Raw genomic sequence first — 19,618 nt, 5'->3', positions numbered from 1 at the left:
TTATTTTCTATCCTTACTGAATGATAAAAAGTGAAATTATGATTTACAGTTATTTTAATTGCATGTTTCTTTAGTAGCTCCACATAATTCTTATGGCTTCTTGTGTTTGTTTGGAGATCCTTGGAAAAGAACAAACCCAGTCCTAATCCAAGAAGGCCAAGCTAACTTGGTCACTTGAAAGGGCCATGTGTGAAATTTTCACATTCTCTGCCTTATTTACCCACTTCTGATCTCTGACATCCCTGATCCTTTGCATGTTTTTTCTATGTGTTTGTAGAAACCTCCTCTTGCAAGATGTAGGGAAGTGGTTAACAGGAACAGGATGTTTTATAGAAAGCACGTAGACATTTAAAGGAAGTTTTGTAAATGTAAGAAAGGTATATTTACATATTTCTTAAGATAAACATCAGCAGGTTGCCAATAGGATGTTGCTTTTTTTGCAAGGAACATTCAGAAAGGAAATGCTGGAGTTGAGTCTGTCTAGAAATGTCTCTCTTACTTTATTACTAATAACTTCTGCATTTCCTCATTACCTGTCAGCTTACAAATCTAGTTTATAATTTTGCATTACAGCCAAAAAAAAAAAAAGGGATGGTTTTAGCCAGCACTTAATAGCTGTGTCTTCAGTTCCTCTTTGCTAGGGACTTTCTGGGTGCTGTTGCTCCTTCCCCAGTCTGAAAACCTGTTTTTTTTGGCTGTGTTTTTGGAAGAACAGGTGGCAAAGTGGACCCTGGAGACGCTGCTCAGCGACCTGTGGGGTTGGGATACAGACCAGAGATGTGCACTGCCAGCAGCCTGGAGGAGCTGCTGTTGCTCCTGAAGACTGCAAGGACAAAAAGCCTCATTCTTTACAAGCTTGTAACCAGATTGATTGTCCCCCTGTTTGGCATGTTGAGGAGTGGCAACAGGTATGTGTGGGTTGCAGAAATTCTTTAAATGTGTTCCTCTGGTGAGGCACTTGAGATTCTCTGGCTGGAATAATGTGGAAGGTAGCTCCTGAACTTTGGTGTGTGTTTCAGCTGATTTCATTACAACAAACTATTCCAGGATGAAAAAACCCTACTTTTCACTACTATGCCAATGGATAGTCACAGGATGAGGTGGAAAGTTGTTTTTTAAGATTTCAGGAAGCTGGATACCAGGTACTCCAGACTTCACCTCTTTTTCTATGGTCTGCAAATGTAATAACCTTCTGGAGACATTGCTGGTTTTTTGTTTTGCTTTTATTTTTTTTATTTTTTTTATTTTTTCTTGTCTCAAGGATAAAGTTTCCTAAACTCCCACCAGGTATATTAGCAGGCAGATACATGTGTAAGGCGCATGTTTTTCTTAAAGTTTTCTACTATTTAATTGCATTCAGATTGTGTGATTTTTTTTTTTTTTTTGACTTTTTTTTTAAATTAGTAGTTAGGTTCTCATAGAATCTAATCTATTAGCTTAACATTTTACCAGAAGAGTTTTCTATGTGCTGCTACCTTTTAATTAAAAGTAAATCTTATTTTTCAAGTGAACGTAATCGGGTAGAGGGTGAGCTTACAGTGTTTGTGTAAAACCTATGTAATGGGTGAGCACAGCTGTAAATGCAGGTGTCCAACATGCTACATTCTCTTCTTCTCATTAGTGCTCACGTACTTGTGGAGGAGGAATCCAGACCCGCAAAGTGCACTGTAAGCAGCTGCTGACAGATGGCAGTTTCCTGAAACACTCTGATGACACCTGCCAGGAACCTAAATTGCCAACTAGTAAACCATGTGCAAAAGTTGATTGTCCTCCTCAGCTGGTCATAGGAGAATGGTCCAAGGTGAGCAGCCCCAACAAGGGTGAACCAAAACTTGCAGCTGTAACGTGAGCTCTGAAGATTTCTGCTTGGGTGAATGAGATGTTTGGAGCAATAAATTCACAGGGTAGCTGGCTGTTTCTCAAGGCATGTACCTGGACTAGACTGTACATAGTTATTGTTCCTTCCTGCCTGCAACCACCCTGATCTCATCCCTCTTCCTGAGCTGTGTTCGAGTTGCTGAAGGACTGTTTGTAATGCATTGCATGTATTCTACTAGACATGTTTAGCTATCAGATATTTCACAGTATGGCTTCCAAAAAATAGGTCTTTGCATTAATCCTGAATATGTCCTCCTTTTTCCCTATTTGATGAAAGCTTGTTACCACTCCCTTAAAAAAAAAAAAAAAAAAAAAAAAAATTATAAAAGTAAATAGGGAGACTAAAATTAAAGTTCCTGGAACACAAACTAGGAAAGAGGGTTGAGGCACTTAACAGGGGCTTTTTAGAAATGGCTGAATTGTTTCTCTTTGATACTAGGTTGCTCTGCTCCGCCTGTGGTTAAAGATGAAGAAATACTGTTGTGTTCTTTTAATTGTTCCTGAGCTGCTTGCTGGAACAAATTATCTGTCTTATATTCTTGTTGCCAGGAAAAGTGGAGAGAGTTTAATGTCTGGGTAACACAAAGATTTGCATGAAGCAGAGACTATGCACACTCTCTCAGAAGGACAAATACAAACCCAAAACTAGCTTAAAATTAGCATGTGCGGTATGGGACAGCAAGTTTAGCTTGACTGCATCCTTCCTTTCACAGTGCTCAGTAAGCTGTGGTGTTGGAATCCAGAGGAGGAAACTTGCCTGCCAAAACCTAACAGCAAAGGGCCAATATGTCACATTAAATGGATCAATGTGCAGTGGTCTGTCTCCTTCGCTGCTTGTAAGGTCTTGTCAGATGAATGCCTGCAACAGTAAGTATGTTGCTTTATGTAGTTGCTTGATGATTTGGGATGATCTATTGATAAAGGAAAATCTGTATAAAAGTTAATTCACTTATCTCCCTCTGCTTTCACATTAGTAATCTGGCATAAACTGTATCATAATTACTTGACCAATAATAACAGGGTCAGTTTTAATTTTTTTCTTGCAGTGAGAAATAAAGGTTATTGTCTAATGAAGTAATTTTTCAATACACTTTAGTGATAAATACCTCTAACCCTCATACATACATACATTTGATCTGTTTTTTCCTTTATCTTTTACACTATCCCAACTGGAAACAAAACAAAACCAACAAAACAATCCAAAACAATGAAAGATACATTTATTATAAATTATAAAGGACATTAGAGAAGATAAGAATCCAGTTCTGGCTTATCTTGTTTTGCTGTATGTTTGTATTACACTAAACATTTTGCTTAGCATGCTGGAATTGAAAACCAGAAGCTCTGTGCCAGTGTTTACTTCAGGTATACTTTCCACCTTTCCTTGTAGAAATGAGAATCCCAGTCTCTTTGCAGGAAGTGATGCCAGTACAGACATCCTTTTAAAAATCCAGTATTTTTTTGCTCTCTATGTAAAAATCTGTCATTAAAAGCTGTCCATAAGACATATAATAATAATAATTTGGGCATAATTGGGTTATGATGGTAGCAGCCCTGATAGTGTATGTACACCACTGATGGAAATACTGTACTGATCTGGAGTCTATTCAATTATATACAGTAATTTAGAGCAGGCAGTTCTAGATGCAGGTTCCTTTTGTCTGAAGCTGTGCTCTCCTCTCTTTGTAAAGCAGTGTATTAGTTTGTAGGTTTGTGGAGTAGGGCAGTGAAGAGAAAGGAGTTTCTGGTTTTAGGGTGGGGGAAAACCAAAAGCCTTCATGAATGGCCTGGTTTTGATCACAGGGGTAGATATGTTTTGACACAATTAATAGTGCTGTCAAGAAGTAGCTACTTTATACATTTTCAACCTTTGCTTTAAAAATTATTCACAAAATAAAATAAGAAATAGAATAATTACTGATTCATACATAATATGAAACTTCTTTTCCTGGCCTGCATTTCAAATTAACATGCCAAAATCCTGAGGTTCAAAACTCAAATAAAGCCCTGAGGACTTTCAGGAATGTCCTTGGCATAAGGTTTAATAAAATATTTTGAGCCACATATCTATCTGAATTTAATTAATTGTGGATAGTTGAATGGCAGTGTAGCTGGTTTGCAAATTGCTTAGCAGAGACTGATACTGAAGTTACATTGTCAGCTTCTACCACAGTGCCAAGAAAGCAGGACAGTGACCTGTAGAGGGAGTGTGATTGTAGTGAGGGGGTGCAGGTTGAAGTCCTAAGAAAATCACTGCTCTCCCTTCATCTCCACAGCTGTTTGAAAAAAGGAGAGCCCTTGCAGCTCAGGTCTGCCTGGCAATTTCCTGGCTGGGCAATGGGAGGGCAAGTGAAGGTCTGAGACGTCTCTGTACCCGTAGCTGCAGTTGGGTTTTGTAGAAGGAGCCGGGGCAGCTTTGGACTCACAGGAACATGTAGAATTCATCTCCTCTTCAGGTAGCCATGGGTTCAGACTGCCCGGAAGGAGGAGACCACAGAAGACAAGAACATAGCCTGGCCCTCAGGGAGACGGCCAGCTACAGAGAGTGAAGGGGACTTAGCAAGAGTAGGCTGGCGTATGGCATGTGAGCTCTGAGGGGCTCTTCTCTTGAGGAGCAGAATTTCTGCATGTGCCTGTCCTAGCTTATGCTTCTGGGCTTCAGATGAGCTCCTTCTTTTTTTGCTGTCTCATGACAATGCTGGGGCTCTTATGCTTAATCTTTTATTATGGGACTAGTAATTGTAGCCCTTTTCTACTTAACGGGCCCTAGTAAGTCAAATATTCCTGAGCATGTACTCTGAGAACAGGAAATAGCACCAGTGTAGCCCTGAGGTCATCAGGACCTGCCACCCAGCTATAGCTGTGGGGACCATTAGAGGTCATAGAGATGGATTTGTACCAGGTGATAATGTCCAGCAGCCCCAGTACAATCTAATCATTAAACTTGATTTACCTTGTAGTCTGTTACCTCAAGATTGGATGGTACTAAGGATCTAGAAAAGGCACACTTATGTAGCCTCATATATTTATATGACCTTATATATTTATATGACCTGCCATCCACAACTCTGAACTTCGTTTCACTCCTAGCCTTGCTCACCAGTCACCAGTAAAAATATACACACCCTTTAGTGTTGAACTGCTAATGAGAGTTAGTGGTCTGTCTTTTTTTAAGAAATGAAATGGATGAGACTTGTTAACATATTTATAAGTATGCCCTGGGTTTAATTCCATGTTGGAATAACTAGTGTAAACAAAACACAGCCTGAAGTATTTTAATTTGTGTGTTTAAAGTTACACTTACTGTGTCTGTAAGTTGGATTTTGGAAATGGAAGATTTTATACTGGAACCCTTCCCTAAAAATAAATATTTGAGGCCCAGTAACTTATTGAAAACAGGACGCTACTTTAATAATTTTAGTAAACTGAGTGCCTAAAGCAATTTATTTGTTGTACCACGTGAAATAGTTGAGGGAACCGTGTATCTGGATAACGAATACCCATTTAATAGCTGTGTAATTATGAAACCATGATATCCCCACAGGTCTGAACTCATTACCCAAAACATTGAAAATAACCATTTTGGTTTATAAGCATAAGAATGCACTCTAGGGTGTAGTTCATACAGTGTACACACTTATCGAATGCTTGAAACATTTAGCTTTCCACCTATTTCTTCACAGCATATTTGAAGCATGTGTGTATCAGAAGCATGCAGCTTTTCAAATATCATGTGTGAGCCATCAGTGTAGTTGTCATTTTATTTATGCACCTACCAAGTGGCATAGTAGCAATGATTCCAGATTCAGCCATGCTCAGAAGCATTTTGATTTCTGTGTCCATTTCCTTGCTCATCAACTCATTTTGCAGGCTCTTGAGTTTTTTCTCTGTCACATACCAGAAAGCTGGGTCACCAAGCACGACTGGATTGTTTTCTAGCACCAATGCACAGTGTTTCCTGACTCTTCCCAGCTGGCCAATTTCATCCTGCATGAAACAAACTCAGGGGGTGCCTGCCCTTGTTCCACACCTCCTACAGTGCTTTGCTTCTCACCTATCAAGTGTTTTCGCAGTCAGATAAGTTCTACTGATCAAAATGGGGCACAGTAGCTGCCAGAAGTCTGTCAGCATAGCAGTATCCAAAACACTGCAGCCACTCTCATGTTGTCCTCAAGTTGTTCCAACCACTGCTTGAAAACCCTGCTTGTGGTTATCAGGCTTCAGGCAGCTCACTGGAAACCTTTCAGCATCCAAGAACCTGCAGTACAACTCAGGAGAAGCTCCGTAAGACCCAATGACTCCATACCCAGTCTGCATGAAGCTCTATGCAGTTATTGTCTGGTTTTGTGAATTCATCTGCTTACTGTATTCAACTTCTCAAAATTTTGATGTATCTTTCCTCCCTTCCCTCCCAACTTTCTTGGCACAATACTGTGAGTAGCTCATCTTTCGACCCAAAGAAATTGCCCTAAGCCAGTGATTCCAGGGTGCCTTTGCTTCTCACATGTGCTGTGTCTTCACTGACTCTCTCTTTCACCTCCTATCGATTTGGCTTGACTCAATCAGACAACCAGCATGGCCAGCCAAGAATTTAAGTAATAGTCAAGGGGAGACTTACTTTTTGGATAGGTTTTGTTCTATTTAGGTCATTCTGCACTCAACAGTGCTCAAATGTAGAGAAAGTGATGTGTTTGAATTTTTTTATTCACTTTTTCCATTCCCATCATGCCTAGACCTTCTGAGGCAGCAACAGGAAAGATAAGCATAAAAGGATTATAGATACATACATAGTAAAAATGAATTCATTATATGGTACATCTTTATATACATGTAGGTATGTGTGCACTATGTTCTTCACATAGGTATATGTTGCCTGTATCATTTTAGTGTTAGGGACTTGAGGAAGAGGCAATAGCCTCTTGGCTAGAGCAGGGGAATGTTATGGTTTCATGCTCATATTTTTGCATGTGTGTGACTGAGATAAAAGCTCAGCATGTTGCAATCTGACTTGAACAAAGTCAGGAAAAACCCTGTAAAGTATTGTGAAAAGCAGATTTTTGTAAGCATGAGTGCAAATGATCAGATACTTTTCAGCACTTTGTTTTCTTTCAGAGCTTAAACCAAAGCTGCCAGAAAAGTATTCTGCTCTGGGACCTCAGATTGTCAGCGTTCACCGAGTCTATATTCAAACAAGACAAGAGAAGCGCATTAATTTTACCATAGGAAGCCGAGCCTACTTACTTCCAAAAACATCTGTTGTAATTAAGTGCCCTGTACGAAGGTTCCAGAAATCCCTTATCCGGTGGGAAAAAGATGGACAACACTTAGAAAACTCCAAAAGACTTGGCATCACTAAGTCAGGCTCACTAAAAATACACAGTCTCGAAGCGAGTGATATTGGTGTGTACAGATGTATTGCAGGCTCTGTGCAAGAAACCTTTGTGCTCAAACTCATCGGTACTGACAACAGATTGATAGAGCCACCAAATCTTAGAAAACATGCCCGTGAGACTGGTAATGCAGATCACAACGAGGCCAACAGCTTTGGGGCCAAATGGCATAAAATGAGCAAAATGTGGCAAATGTGGAGTAAGAAAAATGAGCTCTACCTGGGTGACAGGCAGATAAACGATCAACCACTTCTGCGAAACCTTGAAACTTTTGGGAGTAATTCAGCAGAAGACTTCAACTCTCCTAAATTCAAGAATAAACGACTGGAAGCAGCAGTTCTCCAAGGTGCCTACAGCATGGATACTGTGCAGTTTGAGGAACTGATAAGGAACATGAGTCAGCTCATTGAAACTGGAGAAGTCGATGATGACTTGGCATCCCAGGTCATTTATCAATTAATTGCTGAGTTATCTAGGCCTCCGCAACCAACTACTGAGAAATGGAAGGGGGCCCAGGATGAGAAACTTGCATCAAAACTCACAGGCAAGTCACCTAATGAATCTGAACATTCCAGCACAAAAACTGGTGATAAGGTAGTGTTCAGCCAGAAGGTTCCAGTTATTATGAGGCAAAATGAAAGTCCTCGAGTTTCCTTCAACAAAACATTAACAGTTCGGATTGGAAATACAGTTTATCTGACCAGGAATACTCGTGCTGTCAGTCTACTGTGTGAAACAGCGGGTGTTGGTGAAGTGAAATATACCTGGACGAAAGATGGGCAGACATTAAAATCCTCTGAGAAGTAAGTAAATTTTTTCTCCTTTATTTTTCAGTGAATGATTATGTTCTTATCAAGAGTAAAAATCCACCCTGCAGTGCAATATTCTAAGATGCTGTTGTAAAAATGAGACAAGCATGAGCAATATTCCTTGTGTCTTTAAGTGGGAACACATTGAAAGCTTCTGCCATGGCATAGGTGAAAAGAAGTCTTAGTTCTTACTCATTTTAAGGAGGGAAAAATATAACTGGCACTTTCACCATCTTTCAAGACAATAAATTTTTAGGTAGAATTGTAGCTGCATAATTTCAGTTTAAAAAAAAAAAAAAGAATGAGTTGTCATGGAACTTTTTTCAATACTTTAGAATTTGCAAATTTATTCTGTTGAGGACAGTGGAATACAAAATAATAACTAACTTGTATTATGAACACATTTGACAACTGTAGCTGAAGAATAAGCACAGCAAGTGAGTGTTATGTTCCAATATTTGCTCAAGAATGAGCAAATACTTTTACTTCATTGCTGATAAATCAGAAATTCACCTGATAATATTAACACTAACTTTCTGTGTGAAGCTTTTGGAAATGTAGCTAGCTCTTGAGTAATGAAAAAAACAATTCTGAAATGATAAAGGTGCTATTGGATATTTCTCAACATACTTAGCTGATTATCAGCACAGCCAAGAAAAATATACTTCTGCGGGGCAATCAATTAAAGACACCATATCTAAGCCTTTTTTTAAAGTGCAAATGTTTTTGGAACCATGTAGCTTCCACCAATTATGTTTATTTTGTGAAATATATGTAATTTGCCATTAATTTTTTGCAAGTGATACTTTCATTTTTTGGATGTGATAGTTTATTCATGAGTATCTGTTTGATTCCTAATGTCTGCTTTCATAAATTGTCTTCATTTTACCCTAGACTGATAGTCTTGCACTTAAGAGATACACTGGCAAAGTTGGTTTCTTTCCTGTTTTTTTCAAAGTAAGGTTACTTATACACAAATCCATATATATGTAAGTGTACTCAAAAGCAAGTGACATTAATATTAATTCATCAAAAAAAGAATGTGAGAAGGTAAATGGGCTGCTTATTTCTTGGATATGTAAAAGAAGGTGATACCTGAGCCATTCATGAGGTGGCTTGTTATGTTGAGGCAAAAATGTTTTTAATATGTTTGTGTGTATCTCTTACTTCTTCAAATATATTCAGTGTGGGAGAATGCCAGAGCTACAGATTTTTTGGATGTGATGAGTATATGGTTTAACTCATCAGAAAGGTTGTGAGGGGAAAGAAATCCAGGCTGCTGGCTGCTGTTTTCAGCTTTTTCCCCAGCTTGTGATGCTCCTTCTCATAACTTTGCCCTAAGATAGCAGGTGAGGTATTCAAGACACCTGTGGGGATTTTATGGAAGACTTTAGTTTTAATGTTGGTAATATTTTAAAGCAAAGCAACAACAACAACAAAAAACCCAAAAACCAAACCAGCAAATGATCTACAATAATTTGGAAGCCAGATTAAACCATGAATTTGTGAATTCCTTAATCCTGCTGAAAACCAAGCTTACTCTGGAGAGAGAGATTTCTTGCCAAGCCTAATACTTTTAATTGTGGTAGTCTGATTTATTCATGCTGTTGTTCCTGAGGGAATCTGGTTTGGAGTAGTAAATTCTTTGTCCTCCAAAGGGCTGTATCACTTAGCTTTAGCCTTTTGTCACCAAGCAGATTGCAGGACTATTTCTGCATGCACTACTCTAGAATGATAAACACCTAAAAATGTGGTGTGCTGCTGAATCTGTAATTCTTGCAAGAAGATGGCAGCTGGGTTTGTCCCCAGGATAGTAACTCTTGTCTCTCCTTGGCTATTCTGCAGGGTGACCTTGGACACCATTGGAAAAGTGCAGATTCAGAATCCTACTCAAAAGGAGCTTGGTGCATATGGATGCCTGGTTGTTAATGACTTTGGGTTTGATATGGAAACATCGTTGCTTTTGCGTGCAGGTAAGAGTGTAGCATCCACAGAATCAGGCATGTATTTAATTTCTTTATATATAAACACCCATCTCCACTACAATGTGAAATAGTTTCTTTTGTTGGCAATCCATGACACTCTGCCTGATTAAAAAAGTAGCAATAAGATGGTCTTGTTGCATTAAAACTGCAGTAGGTGGAAACGGAGTCTGCTTGTATCTATCTCACCTGGCTGCTGCTTTGCAAATTGAATTCTGTTAAAAACATCATGATTTTAAATACAGGTTCTATTTTCCCTTTCACTTCAAAGAGATTCCTGTCATCTTGTCCTCTGTGTTAAATGTTACAAATCTGGAAGCCAGCAGTCTCTCGGCAGTTGTTGGAGGTACAATTGTGGCAAGAACTGGAGCAAATATTATTGTTGAATGTCCAGTGAAAGGTAAGCATGAACTCCACTGAAGTTCCCTGTCATGCTGGAATCAGAAGTTTACCTTACATCTTGAAAGAAATTAACAGTGAAGGCAGAAAATCATTGATCATTAGTCATTTTTTTATTAGGCATGCCACCCACACGAGTCCTATTTCTTTCTGTCTGCCACTTTAACTTATATACATATGTGTGTTCAAACAGACTTTCCTTTTAACAGTGTCTTTATTTTCATGGAGTGGTCTGAGGCTCCACTGTAGAGCTTAAAGCCCACCAGAGTGAGTGACTCTCTTGGTGTAATAGCAAGCATGGCCAGCTGACTTGCTCATCAGAGAACTTTCCTTATCCCTGCTTGAGATGCACAGATGTCTAGACTATCGTTAAAACTCAAAATGAAATATCCAGCCATAGCTTAATAGAACTTTAAACCTGACAGTCAAGTAAACTTACCTTTTAGAGTCATCAGTCTGCAGCTGCAGTGAGGAAACAAAGACAAGTGCTGAGCCATGAGAACATTTAGACATTTTCTAGCTCAACATCTGTGGAGCAGCATTAATGTTAATCAGAAGCTACATGCTTTAAGCAGTTAACAGCCTAATTTTATTTTCTAGTCCTTTGTTGGAAAGGTATATATTTTCTTTTAAACCTCATTGTTAGAGCTTTTAAGTTTAAACTGCAAAATTTAACTTGCAGCAGCAATATTCTGTAAAATATTTAATAAGTTCAGCCTTTTGTGCCTGTTGAAGGTGATGTATGAAAATGCTAATAACAATGAACAATGCAGTGAATACAAAGGGAGACTTCAGTGAAGTCAGTGTGCTGCTCACATTTGTATTGCTGGGGGAGTGCATATCAGAGACCATGCTTATCCTGAACCAGAGTGGTGATAGAAATATGTATGTATAAACACAAACAGTTCTGCACACAATAGTGGCGCCAGGCTGACGTATATTAGGACGTGTAGCTCAGCTATTCACTGTTGTAGCAAGACTAATTCTTTGATGAAGTAATATTTTCCAACTGTAGTTTGGCAGCTCCATGTACAACTGTCCTACATCTCAAATTCAACAGAGAGTTAATGTCACACTGTTAATATTAATATTGTTAGGATGGGTAAGCAGTTTGCAATTTAAATATAAATTAATATTTTCACATGGGACTGTAGATTTCCAAAGCTTTAGAACTGCATATTTTTATGAGCCAAACTTCAGTTATGCTAATACACCAGTGTTGACTTAACGAATGATTTATCTAATTACTTTATTTCCTGCCATTGCCAAGGAAGTGTTACTGTTTGTGAACAAAATAGAGCTTGCATGTCTTAAAATGCCACTAAGATGAGAAGCAGAAAAACTTATGAAATGATGTCAGTGTTGTTTTTCTGATCTCCTTTCCTTAATGAAAAGTAGTAAACCACTAGCTTTACAAGACTGAACTTAGTAGTTCTTTATAGTAATTTTGGCTAATAGTTGGAACTCAACAATATGTCCATTTACAGCATAGTAAGATGAGAACTTTGTTGTCAGTGCCAATAAAACTTCATGTGAATTATCAGACAAGCAAGGCTTTGAATCAGAAGAAATACTAATATTTCTGTGCACTCTAAAAATTCTGTTCCTACAAACTTACAGTCTTGACGGTGAGTCCTTTCCTCCTCATCAGGCATGTCAAGCAGATATATCTGATCCTATTGGATTCTTACCAGCTCATGAAATATTTCTTCTTAAGAAGAGCCATCTAATGAAAAAGGTGTCTGTGTGTGAAGAATATTACTGGCATGCCAGTAGCAGAATTCCTAAATTATTTTTACATTTCTTGGCTACAATAATTTGAGAGATTTTTTTCTGTGGACCAAAAAACTGATAGTATTTTTTTTGTAGTTGTTCAAAACCATGGTTCTCTCTGTGAATAAGTCTGCATATTCAGACCAGTGTAAGATCTATTCAGGAATTTTCTTTCTGAAACACATGAAAATTACGCACGTATGCAAAGTGGAAAATCAGTGGTTCATTTATGAGACAATATCACAGAATCACAGAATCATCTGGGTTGGAAAGGACCTCTAAGATCATTGAGTCCAACCTTTAATCCACTACCGCTCTGGTTCCCAGACCATGGCACTGAGTGCCACATCAGTCTCATCTCCAGGGACGGAAAATCCGCCACCTCCCTGGACAGCTCATTCCAATGCCTGATCACCCTCTCTGTAAAGAATTTTTTCCTAATATCCAACCTAAATCTCCCCTGACAGAGCTCAAGTCCATGCTCTCTTGTCTTACTGGTAGCTGCCTGGGAGAAGAGCCCAACCCCCCCCAGCTCCAACCTCCTTTCAGAGAGCTGTGAAGAGTGATGAGGTCTCCCCTGAGCCTCCTCTTCTCCAGACTGAACACCCCCAGCTCCCTCAGCCCTTCCTCACAGGACTTGTGCTGGATCCCTTCACAGCCTCCTTGCTCTTCTCTGGACCTGCTCCAGCACCTCAATCTCCTTCCTGAACAGAGGGGCACAGAACTGGACACAGGACTCAAGGTGTGGCCTCACCAGGGCTGAGCACAGAGGAGGAATCCCTTCCCTGGGCCTGTTGGCCACACTGTTCCTGATACAGGCCAGGATGCCATTGGCCTTCTTGGCCACCTGGGCACACTGTTGGCTCATGTCCCTTTCTGCCTGGTTGCTCTCAGCCACTCTGTCCCCAGCCTGTAGGTCTGCATGGGGTTGTTGTTGCCAAAGTGCAGGACCCGGCACTTGGCTGTGTTGAACCTCATCCCGTTGGAATCAGCCCAACTCTCCAGCCTGTCCAGGTCCCTCTGCAGAGCCCTCCTGCCTTCCAGCTGATCCCCACTCCCTCCCAGCTTAACGTTTTCTACAAATTTGCTAATGGTGGACTCAATCCCCTCATCTAAATCATCAGTGAAGATATTAAACAGAACCGGTCCCAGCACTGATCCCGGGGGGACACCACAGCTGCCAATTGGATCATCCCTGTTCAGCACCACTCTCTGGGGGCCTCCAGCAGTTCCTAACCCAGCACAGAGTGCTCCTGTCTGAGCCCTGGGCTGACAGCTTTTCCAGCAGAATGCTATGGGAGATGGTGTCAAAGGCTTTGCTGCAGTCCAGGGAGACTTCATCCACATTCATGCCATAAAGAGATTCAGCTGGAAGTGGGAGCAGCCAACCCGAAAACCTGACAAGGACAGTTGAGAAAGACAGAGAAGAGGTGATGCTGCACAGAGAGCTTTCCCAGCTTCCTCTGCTGGGTGGCTAATGGCTGCACAGTGCACTCTTTCATTATTCAAGGCCTGAAGAGAATCGAGTCTATTCCACTTGAGGGGTTTGGGGTTCATTAGGCCACGTCGCACAGGACAGCTCTTGTTGGATGGTTTTATTGGAAAGGATGTGGAGTTTGGTATTACATACAGTGTTAGCTGGCTGAATAGTTTTTTTCCTTTTTCACCATTAGTGATTTGGTTCTTTTTGTCCTTTTCAAAGTCTTTCTTGAAGACTCCAAAAATCATATAAAGATTAGAAGAAACGCTAAAATTCTAAAGAGCAGTGAATCCTAACATGTAGCACATCAGAGAACAGGTTAAGAATAGTTAGCTAAGCTGCTGAAGCTAACAGTATCATTTTTCTTGTCTCTTATTAATGGAAAGATAGTTTTGTTATAAATTAAACGTAATTAACTCACTTTTTATAGCTCCCACACGAGCACATGCTAGGAGATATTCATAGCGTTCTGGATAGGTTCTTATTCCATTATTACAGCCAAGAGCTTTTCAATCAACACATATGTTATAAATATCAATACTGGGGGCTCTAAATTGCTCTTACAACATTTATTGTATTTGCAGAAAATATCTTCTTGTTATTATTACTAAAATAAACTAAAACTGTCAGGCCCCATTTATTCTGAAACCTTCAAAGTTGAAGTAAAATACGGGGGGGTGGGAAAGAATTTTTTATGTATAAAATGTGCATTGTCTGCCACCTCCTGGTGGGAGAGTAGAAGGAAAATATACTGAGCTGTGGTTGTACGATATACAGTAATTTGCATCTCTGAAATATCTTTGCTCAGAGGCTTTCAAAAGTCGAAAATTCCCCTTCATCCAAATTCTGCATTCCTGTGAGTATATTTTGACTCCCTAAGAATAGCATATTGATGAAAAATTGTGAGAAATACACAGAACCTGTGGAATCAGTGTCACCTTTTTGCATACACACATCACAAAGGTGGCCCAGCTACTTGCTGTCAGTATTGGAACTTGAAACAGGTCCAGATAAATCAAGAATTCAATTTTCCATCTGTTTCTTCATTTACCCACACTATTCCAAATGTAACTTTGATGCTGTTCTTTGTCTTCTCTGCTTAACCCCTCAGAAGACATCTCATGGAGAAAAAATAGCAGTTTAATACATAGAATTCTGGATCTTAATTTATTCCTGTTTTTATAAAATATATTAGTAGTGTATTTCAAAGATTTAAAGATGTAACTACAGATAAAATTATGAAGGAATGATGGTATTTATAATTACAATATTAAAAGAAAAATATTTTTATCTAATACTTTTTTTTTTTTTTCACTGTGAGTCCATCTCTGCTAGAGTATTTCTTTGAATCAGGCATAAGCAGGAAGGAATGAAAGATCTACTTCAAAAGCTTAATTGTGCTTTACTTTCTGTCTTGCCAGCAGTCTGAAAACTTGAAAACTAAATCCCTTTGGATATAACTAAACGGAAGGGTGTGCCTGGGAACTATACCTATTACTTTCCAGATACTAATAAGCAATAAGTCCCAGGGTCCAGGCAAGATTCACATAGTCCAAAGCAGCCCTCATCTAAATGCACATCAGGTGTTTTTTTGGGCCTTGGTATCAGCTATTTATCTTCACAAATACATTCCTGATGCCCTCCACTAGTCGCTAACATAGTCTACAGAATCCATGGGGGAAAAAAACATAAATTGGAATGTTTTACAGGATTGCCTTTTTTGGTGTGCATTCCTTCCTTTCTCTCCCAGCTTCCCTTATTGGGGCAGGGCTTTCTTTCAGATTCCTAATTTAGGAAGGTTTAAGATGGATTGTGTTAGAAGACGGTAAAATTTCAAAAATCTATTAGAGTTTTTGGAATGCTCAATAACCAAGTGGGTAATTCTCTTGATGTCTCTTACTTCAGTTTGCAAAAACCTGTCAGTAAGTTACCTAGGCAAAGTTTAACACATTCTCATAGTAAAAAAGAAGAGATTAGCTTGTTGGTTAATACCTGATTAAGTGACTGGAAGGAATGAGTGGTCAAATTTTACAGTGGGCAGTGGTTACCAGTAGGGTGCCCCAAGACTCTGCTTTTGGGTTTGTGATGTTCAATGTTTTTGCCATAGTTCTGAAAAAGAATTTGAACTTTTAGCTCAATAAAGCTGTGAAGGGTCAAGAAAAGAATAGAAAAAAATTAATTGCCCATTGCTTAAAGCTGTGGTGAATCCTGTTTGCAACTTCCTAATCTCATTTCAAAAAGGGCATGATAGTGCTAGAAAAGGTAGAGAGAAGAGTAATACTGGGGAAAAAAAGTGTGATGATGTAAGTACAATCTCTGGTTCTGGAAGGTAGGAAGAAATATTAATATTAAAAATATTAATGCCATTTCTTTAGTAGCCCAACATTGCGCACAAAGTACTGAGTTAGGTGAACCTCAAATCTGGCTAAGAATAGCAAGTCCTGTGGTGCTCTTAAACTTCTGATAAAATGGTATTTTACAAATCCCTAGATATGTATCTATTTTCAGAACATAAATGTCTGGGTCCTTGGTGATTTTGCATGGCTGTTCAGGAAAATGGAACTATAGTTACTAACTAGTTAAGCACAACAGTCCCTGGTAACATTGCCCTAATGGCACACCAACCAAGTCTTTCTTGGGAGTTAACTGCAGACTTCAGTCTAGCAGTCATTTTTAAGTCCATACATAACTCAGAGCCTCTTCGTTAGTTGCCTAAGTAATGTTGCCTTATTCTAAATGCCTCATTTTGAAAAAATTCAGTCAAAAACTCCTGTAGCTGGAAAAAAGTTCTAGTTCTCTTTCAGCTGCCATCCAGAGAACTAAACAGGACCCAAGAGCCCTGCAGCAAGGGTGGGATGGGAAGGGGTCTTGCTTCAGGAACCCCTCTAAGAAGGTCACCAGATGTCAGTAAATATATCTAAATCTTGCCAGATGTTGCTGCCACCTAGGAAGAGAGATTATTGCATGTCTGGTAGGAAGAGGCAGAGGTAACAGCTTTGAAAGTTTGTGGGAGAAGAGAGCAGTAACTAGAAGGGAAGGTTGGGGGATCATACCAAGTCCCAAAATATCTCACACTGGCTCTCTGTCCCAGGTGGTTATTCCCAGTGAAGCTGGCAAGATTCATGCAGGTATTTTCAGTAGCAGCATGGTTGAGGCTTTTTTAGAATTTCCTGGAAGCTGACTGCTCAAGCATGATTTGCGTGAATATGAAGGCAGTTTGTGAAATCTGCTGGAGAAAATGCAAAGATCAATCAAAGAAATTTCATTGTAAGTTATGATAAATCTACTGTAGGGGCTAGTGAATATAGAATAAATAAACAGATTATATCCACTGCATATAGTCCTGACCCAGAATCATTTCCTCTGAAAGATGACATGTGATTTTAGCCTCTAAAATTAGTTAAACTTTTAGCAATGTGCAGCAAAATGTGATTTGTGCCAGCTAAGTTCTGCTTTGCTCTTGAATGGGAAATGCAGAATACTTTGTGCGATTCTACGTAGCTTGGGGAAAAATTTCTGAATACATACCCAATGTTTTAGAGTAACTAGTTAGTAGGCCAAGATTTTTATGGTGTGTAATATTTCATAGGGCTTTCAAGGTTGGAGGAAATTTGGTTTTGAACACTGAATATTTTAAGGGCACCCTATAGTGTGGATTCCTTTTTTTCTTTTTTTTTTCTTTTTTTTCTTTTTTTAAACACGTGTTTTACAGTCCCATCCGGAGCTGGAAATCTTTTTCCATAACATTTGCTGTCCCAGAGCCACTCATGGTGGAAAATGATTTTTTTTCATGGAACATTGACTATTTTAGAGCTATTCCAGTGCTAGTGGAAAATAACCTGTGTTTGAGGTCAGAAAAATAGATTAAATTTTAAAGCTTTACAGTCATTTAGGTCTATAGTAGGATTTAGATCTCTTGCAACAGTAAGAGCCTGATTTTAAAGTTTCTACGACTAAGAAGGTTTGAGCTCAGGAATGCACCCCCTTTGTTGATGAGGGACAATTACAGCCTTTCTTAATTTCAAGCATCTGTTTGTTTGCATTCCCTAATAGAGATGGATTTAATCCTATGCTTAAGTGCTTTCCTGACTTGGAGCCCTAGGATATGATTGTTTGATTCTGCCACTAACTGATGTCAGGGATGGAGCTCCCATTTGAATAGCTGGGATCTAAATTGTGCTTGGGGATTGTGAACTTTTGGCACTTTGGGTGAGTTGATACCTTTGGGCTCATCCTCAGCTGCATCTGCCTGGAGGTGGGGTATGAAGGAAACAAAGGTGGCTACAGGCCATCTCTGACCACTTCCCCTTTTTGCACTGGCTGGGGATCAAACCAAAAATTATGCAGCTTGAAAGCAGTATTTTCTTGGATGTAGATAGGAAATCACTTACTTTTGGGATTTCAAACTGGAAAGAATGATTTTTTTTTTCTTAAACTTACACCTGAAAGTATCTAGGTAACATTAACTCTGTTTTCAAATGACATATAATGCATAATAGTGTTGTTTTTTTTCATGATATATGTGATAATCCATGATTGTTTTTCATAGATTATTTTCTCCCCACTCTTGTCTGTAAGTGGCAGAACCCCTAAGATGGCTTGGACGGATTCATTGTGCCTTTAGGTTGGGCTGGTTGCTGAACTGTCATGCAGAACTCTGGCCACACTTCTGCTCCTTAGGTCTAGAACTTTTGTATTCAAATTATTAACTTGAGAAATGGTGGGATTTCCTTGTGTGTGTGATATTATTTGCTTGTTTCCCCTAAAGAGAAATGTATACAGCTCTTTGGAGGGAGAAAGAGGAATCATTTGCTATAACTTATAAGTGAGTTTAAGGTGTATGACAGATACCCAATTTTGAACTTAACTCAGAGGCAAATCTATTCTGCAGATTTCTTCTGTGCAGTGAACACCAGTCCAGGTGTGTCTCTACTTTTCTCTGAATGACACATGGATAGAAGAGTGGAGACATAGCAGTTTTTCCTGGATGAGCTCTAGGATACAAACTAAGTGTGGAAAAAAGACAGATTTTACTTAAGTTAAATCCCAGCAATGAGGTGTATCTTTGAATGCTGTGATGAGAGCAGAGAGAGAACTGTCATGAGGTGATACTGGGCTGAAGTTTGATATAGGCTGAGGTAAAAAGCTTAAATGTGAACCTTTCCAAATATTTTTGTGCTTTTTGGAATTTGACTTTAAATCTTTTTACTTCAGTCCCACATCAACCATGCTGCTTCTGGCTTATTCTTGGAGCTGACCAGTCTGCATCATTTTGGTGCAAGTTAGGGTATTCTGGCTGCAAACCTCAAGCCTTAGATTAAAACATCTCAGCATCCTCACACCCCCTCCTAAGCTCATCTGTATAGCAGGTATATACACTGGAGTGGCCTTGGAAAGTACACTGTAAAGGAAAAATATGTCTGAAAATGATACACCTCAGCCAAAAAGCTGGGGTAAAATGGAAAAAAGACCCTTAAAACAGAACCTCATTGCAATTCCAAAAGGATTTTTTTTTAAGTGGCATAAAGCTTCTGGAAACTTGAAAAACAGACTGGGTTTTTTTGATCCTTGTGCATTCTGCAGATCTCTACTTTGTTTTCTGCAGTTTTATTCAATAAAACACAATTTCATGAGTTTAAAAGCCCTGAACAGTTGGTAAATTGTCTAGAATAAAATCTGTGATGATGCAGAAGAGCTTTTCTCTCCAGTCTTTCTAGACAAAATGGTGGTGGCAACTTTTTTCTTCGGTGAAATAGCTGGTTCCAAAAAACATATGTCTGGTTCCTATTACAGTAAAGGAAAAACTTGAGGTGTGCAATGGAAGTGCTAAGCCAGTGATTGAAATGTTAAAGTTGTTCCTAAAGGCTATTCCACATCATGAAGACATCATCTGTAAAATAATACTGC

General features: G+C 39.2%; 1 protein-coding gene across 9 annotated transcripts in view; it reads left to right on the top strand.

The window, feature by feature from the left end:
• ADAMTSL3 (ADAMTS like 3) overlaps nucleotides 1-19,618 on the top strand; it is a 176,268-nt gene that overhangs the window by 141,324 nt on the left and 15,326 nt on the right. For all 9 annotated transcript variants that reach the window (XR_011727981.1, XM_071754418.1, XM_071754420.1 and 6 more), the window contains 6 exons: nucleotides 716-908; nucleotides 1,622-1,801; nucleotides 2,592-2,745; nucleotides 6,991-8,071; nucleotides 9,923-10,050; nucleotides 10,331-10,459. Coding sequence is in view for 8 of the 9 variants with exons in the window: in XM_071754418.1 (XP_071610519.1) it covers nucleotides 716-908; nucleotides 1,622-1,801; nucleotides 2,592-2,745; nucleotides 6,991-8,071; nucleotides 9,923-10,050; nucleotides 10,331-10,459 (1,865 nt within the window). In the remaining variant the exon portion in view is untranslated. The remainder of the gene's footprint in view (nucleotides 1-715; nucleotides 909-1,621; nucleotides 1,802-2,591; nucleotides 2,746-6,990; nucleotides 8,072-9,922; nucleotides 10,051-10,330; nucleotides 10,460-19,618) is intronic.

Source organism: Heliangelus exortis, chromosome 11 (genome assembly GCF_036169615.1).
Source record: "Heliangelus exortis chromosome 11, bHelExo1.hap1, whole genome shotgun sequence".
Classification (NCBI taxonomy): Eukaryota; Metazoa; Chordata; class Aves; order Apodiformes; family Trochilidae; genus Heliangelus; species Heliangelus exortis.
The sequence above is the reverse complement of the archived record's forward strand: the minus strand, read 5'-3'. Positions and strand labels throughout refer to the sequence as shown.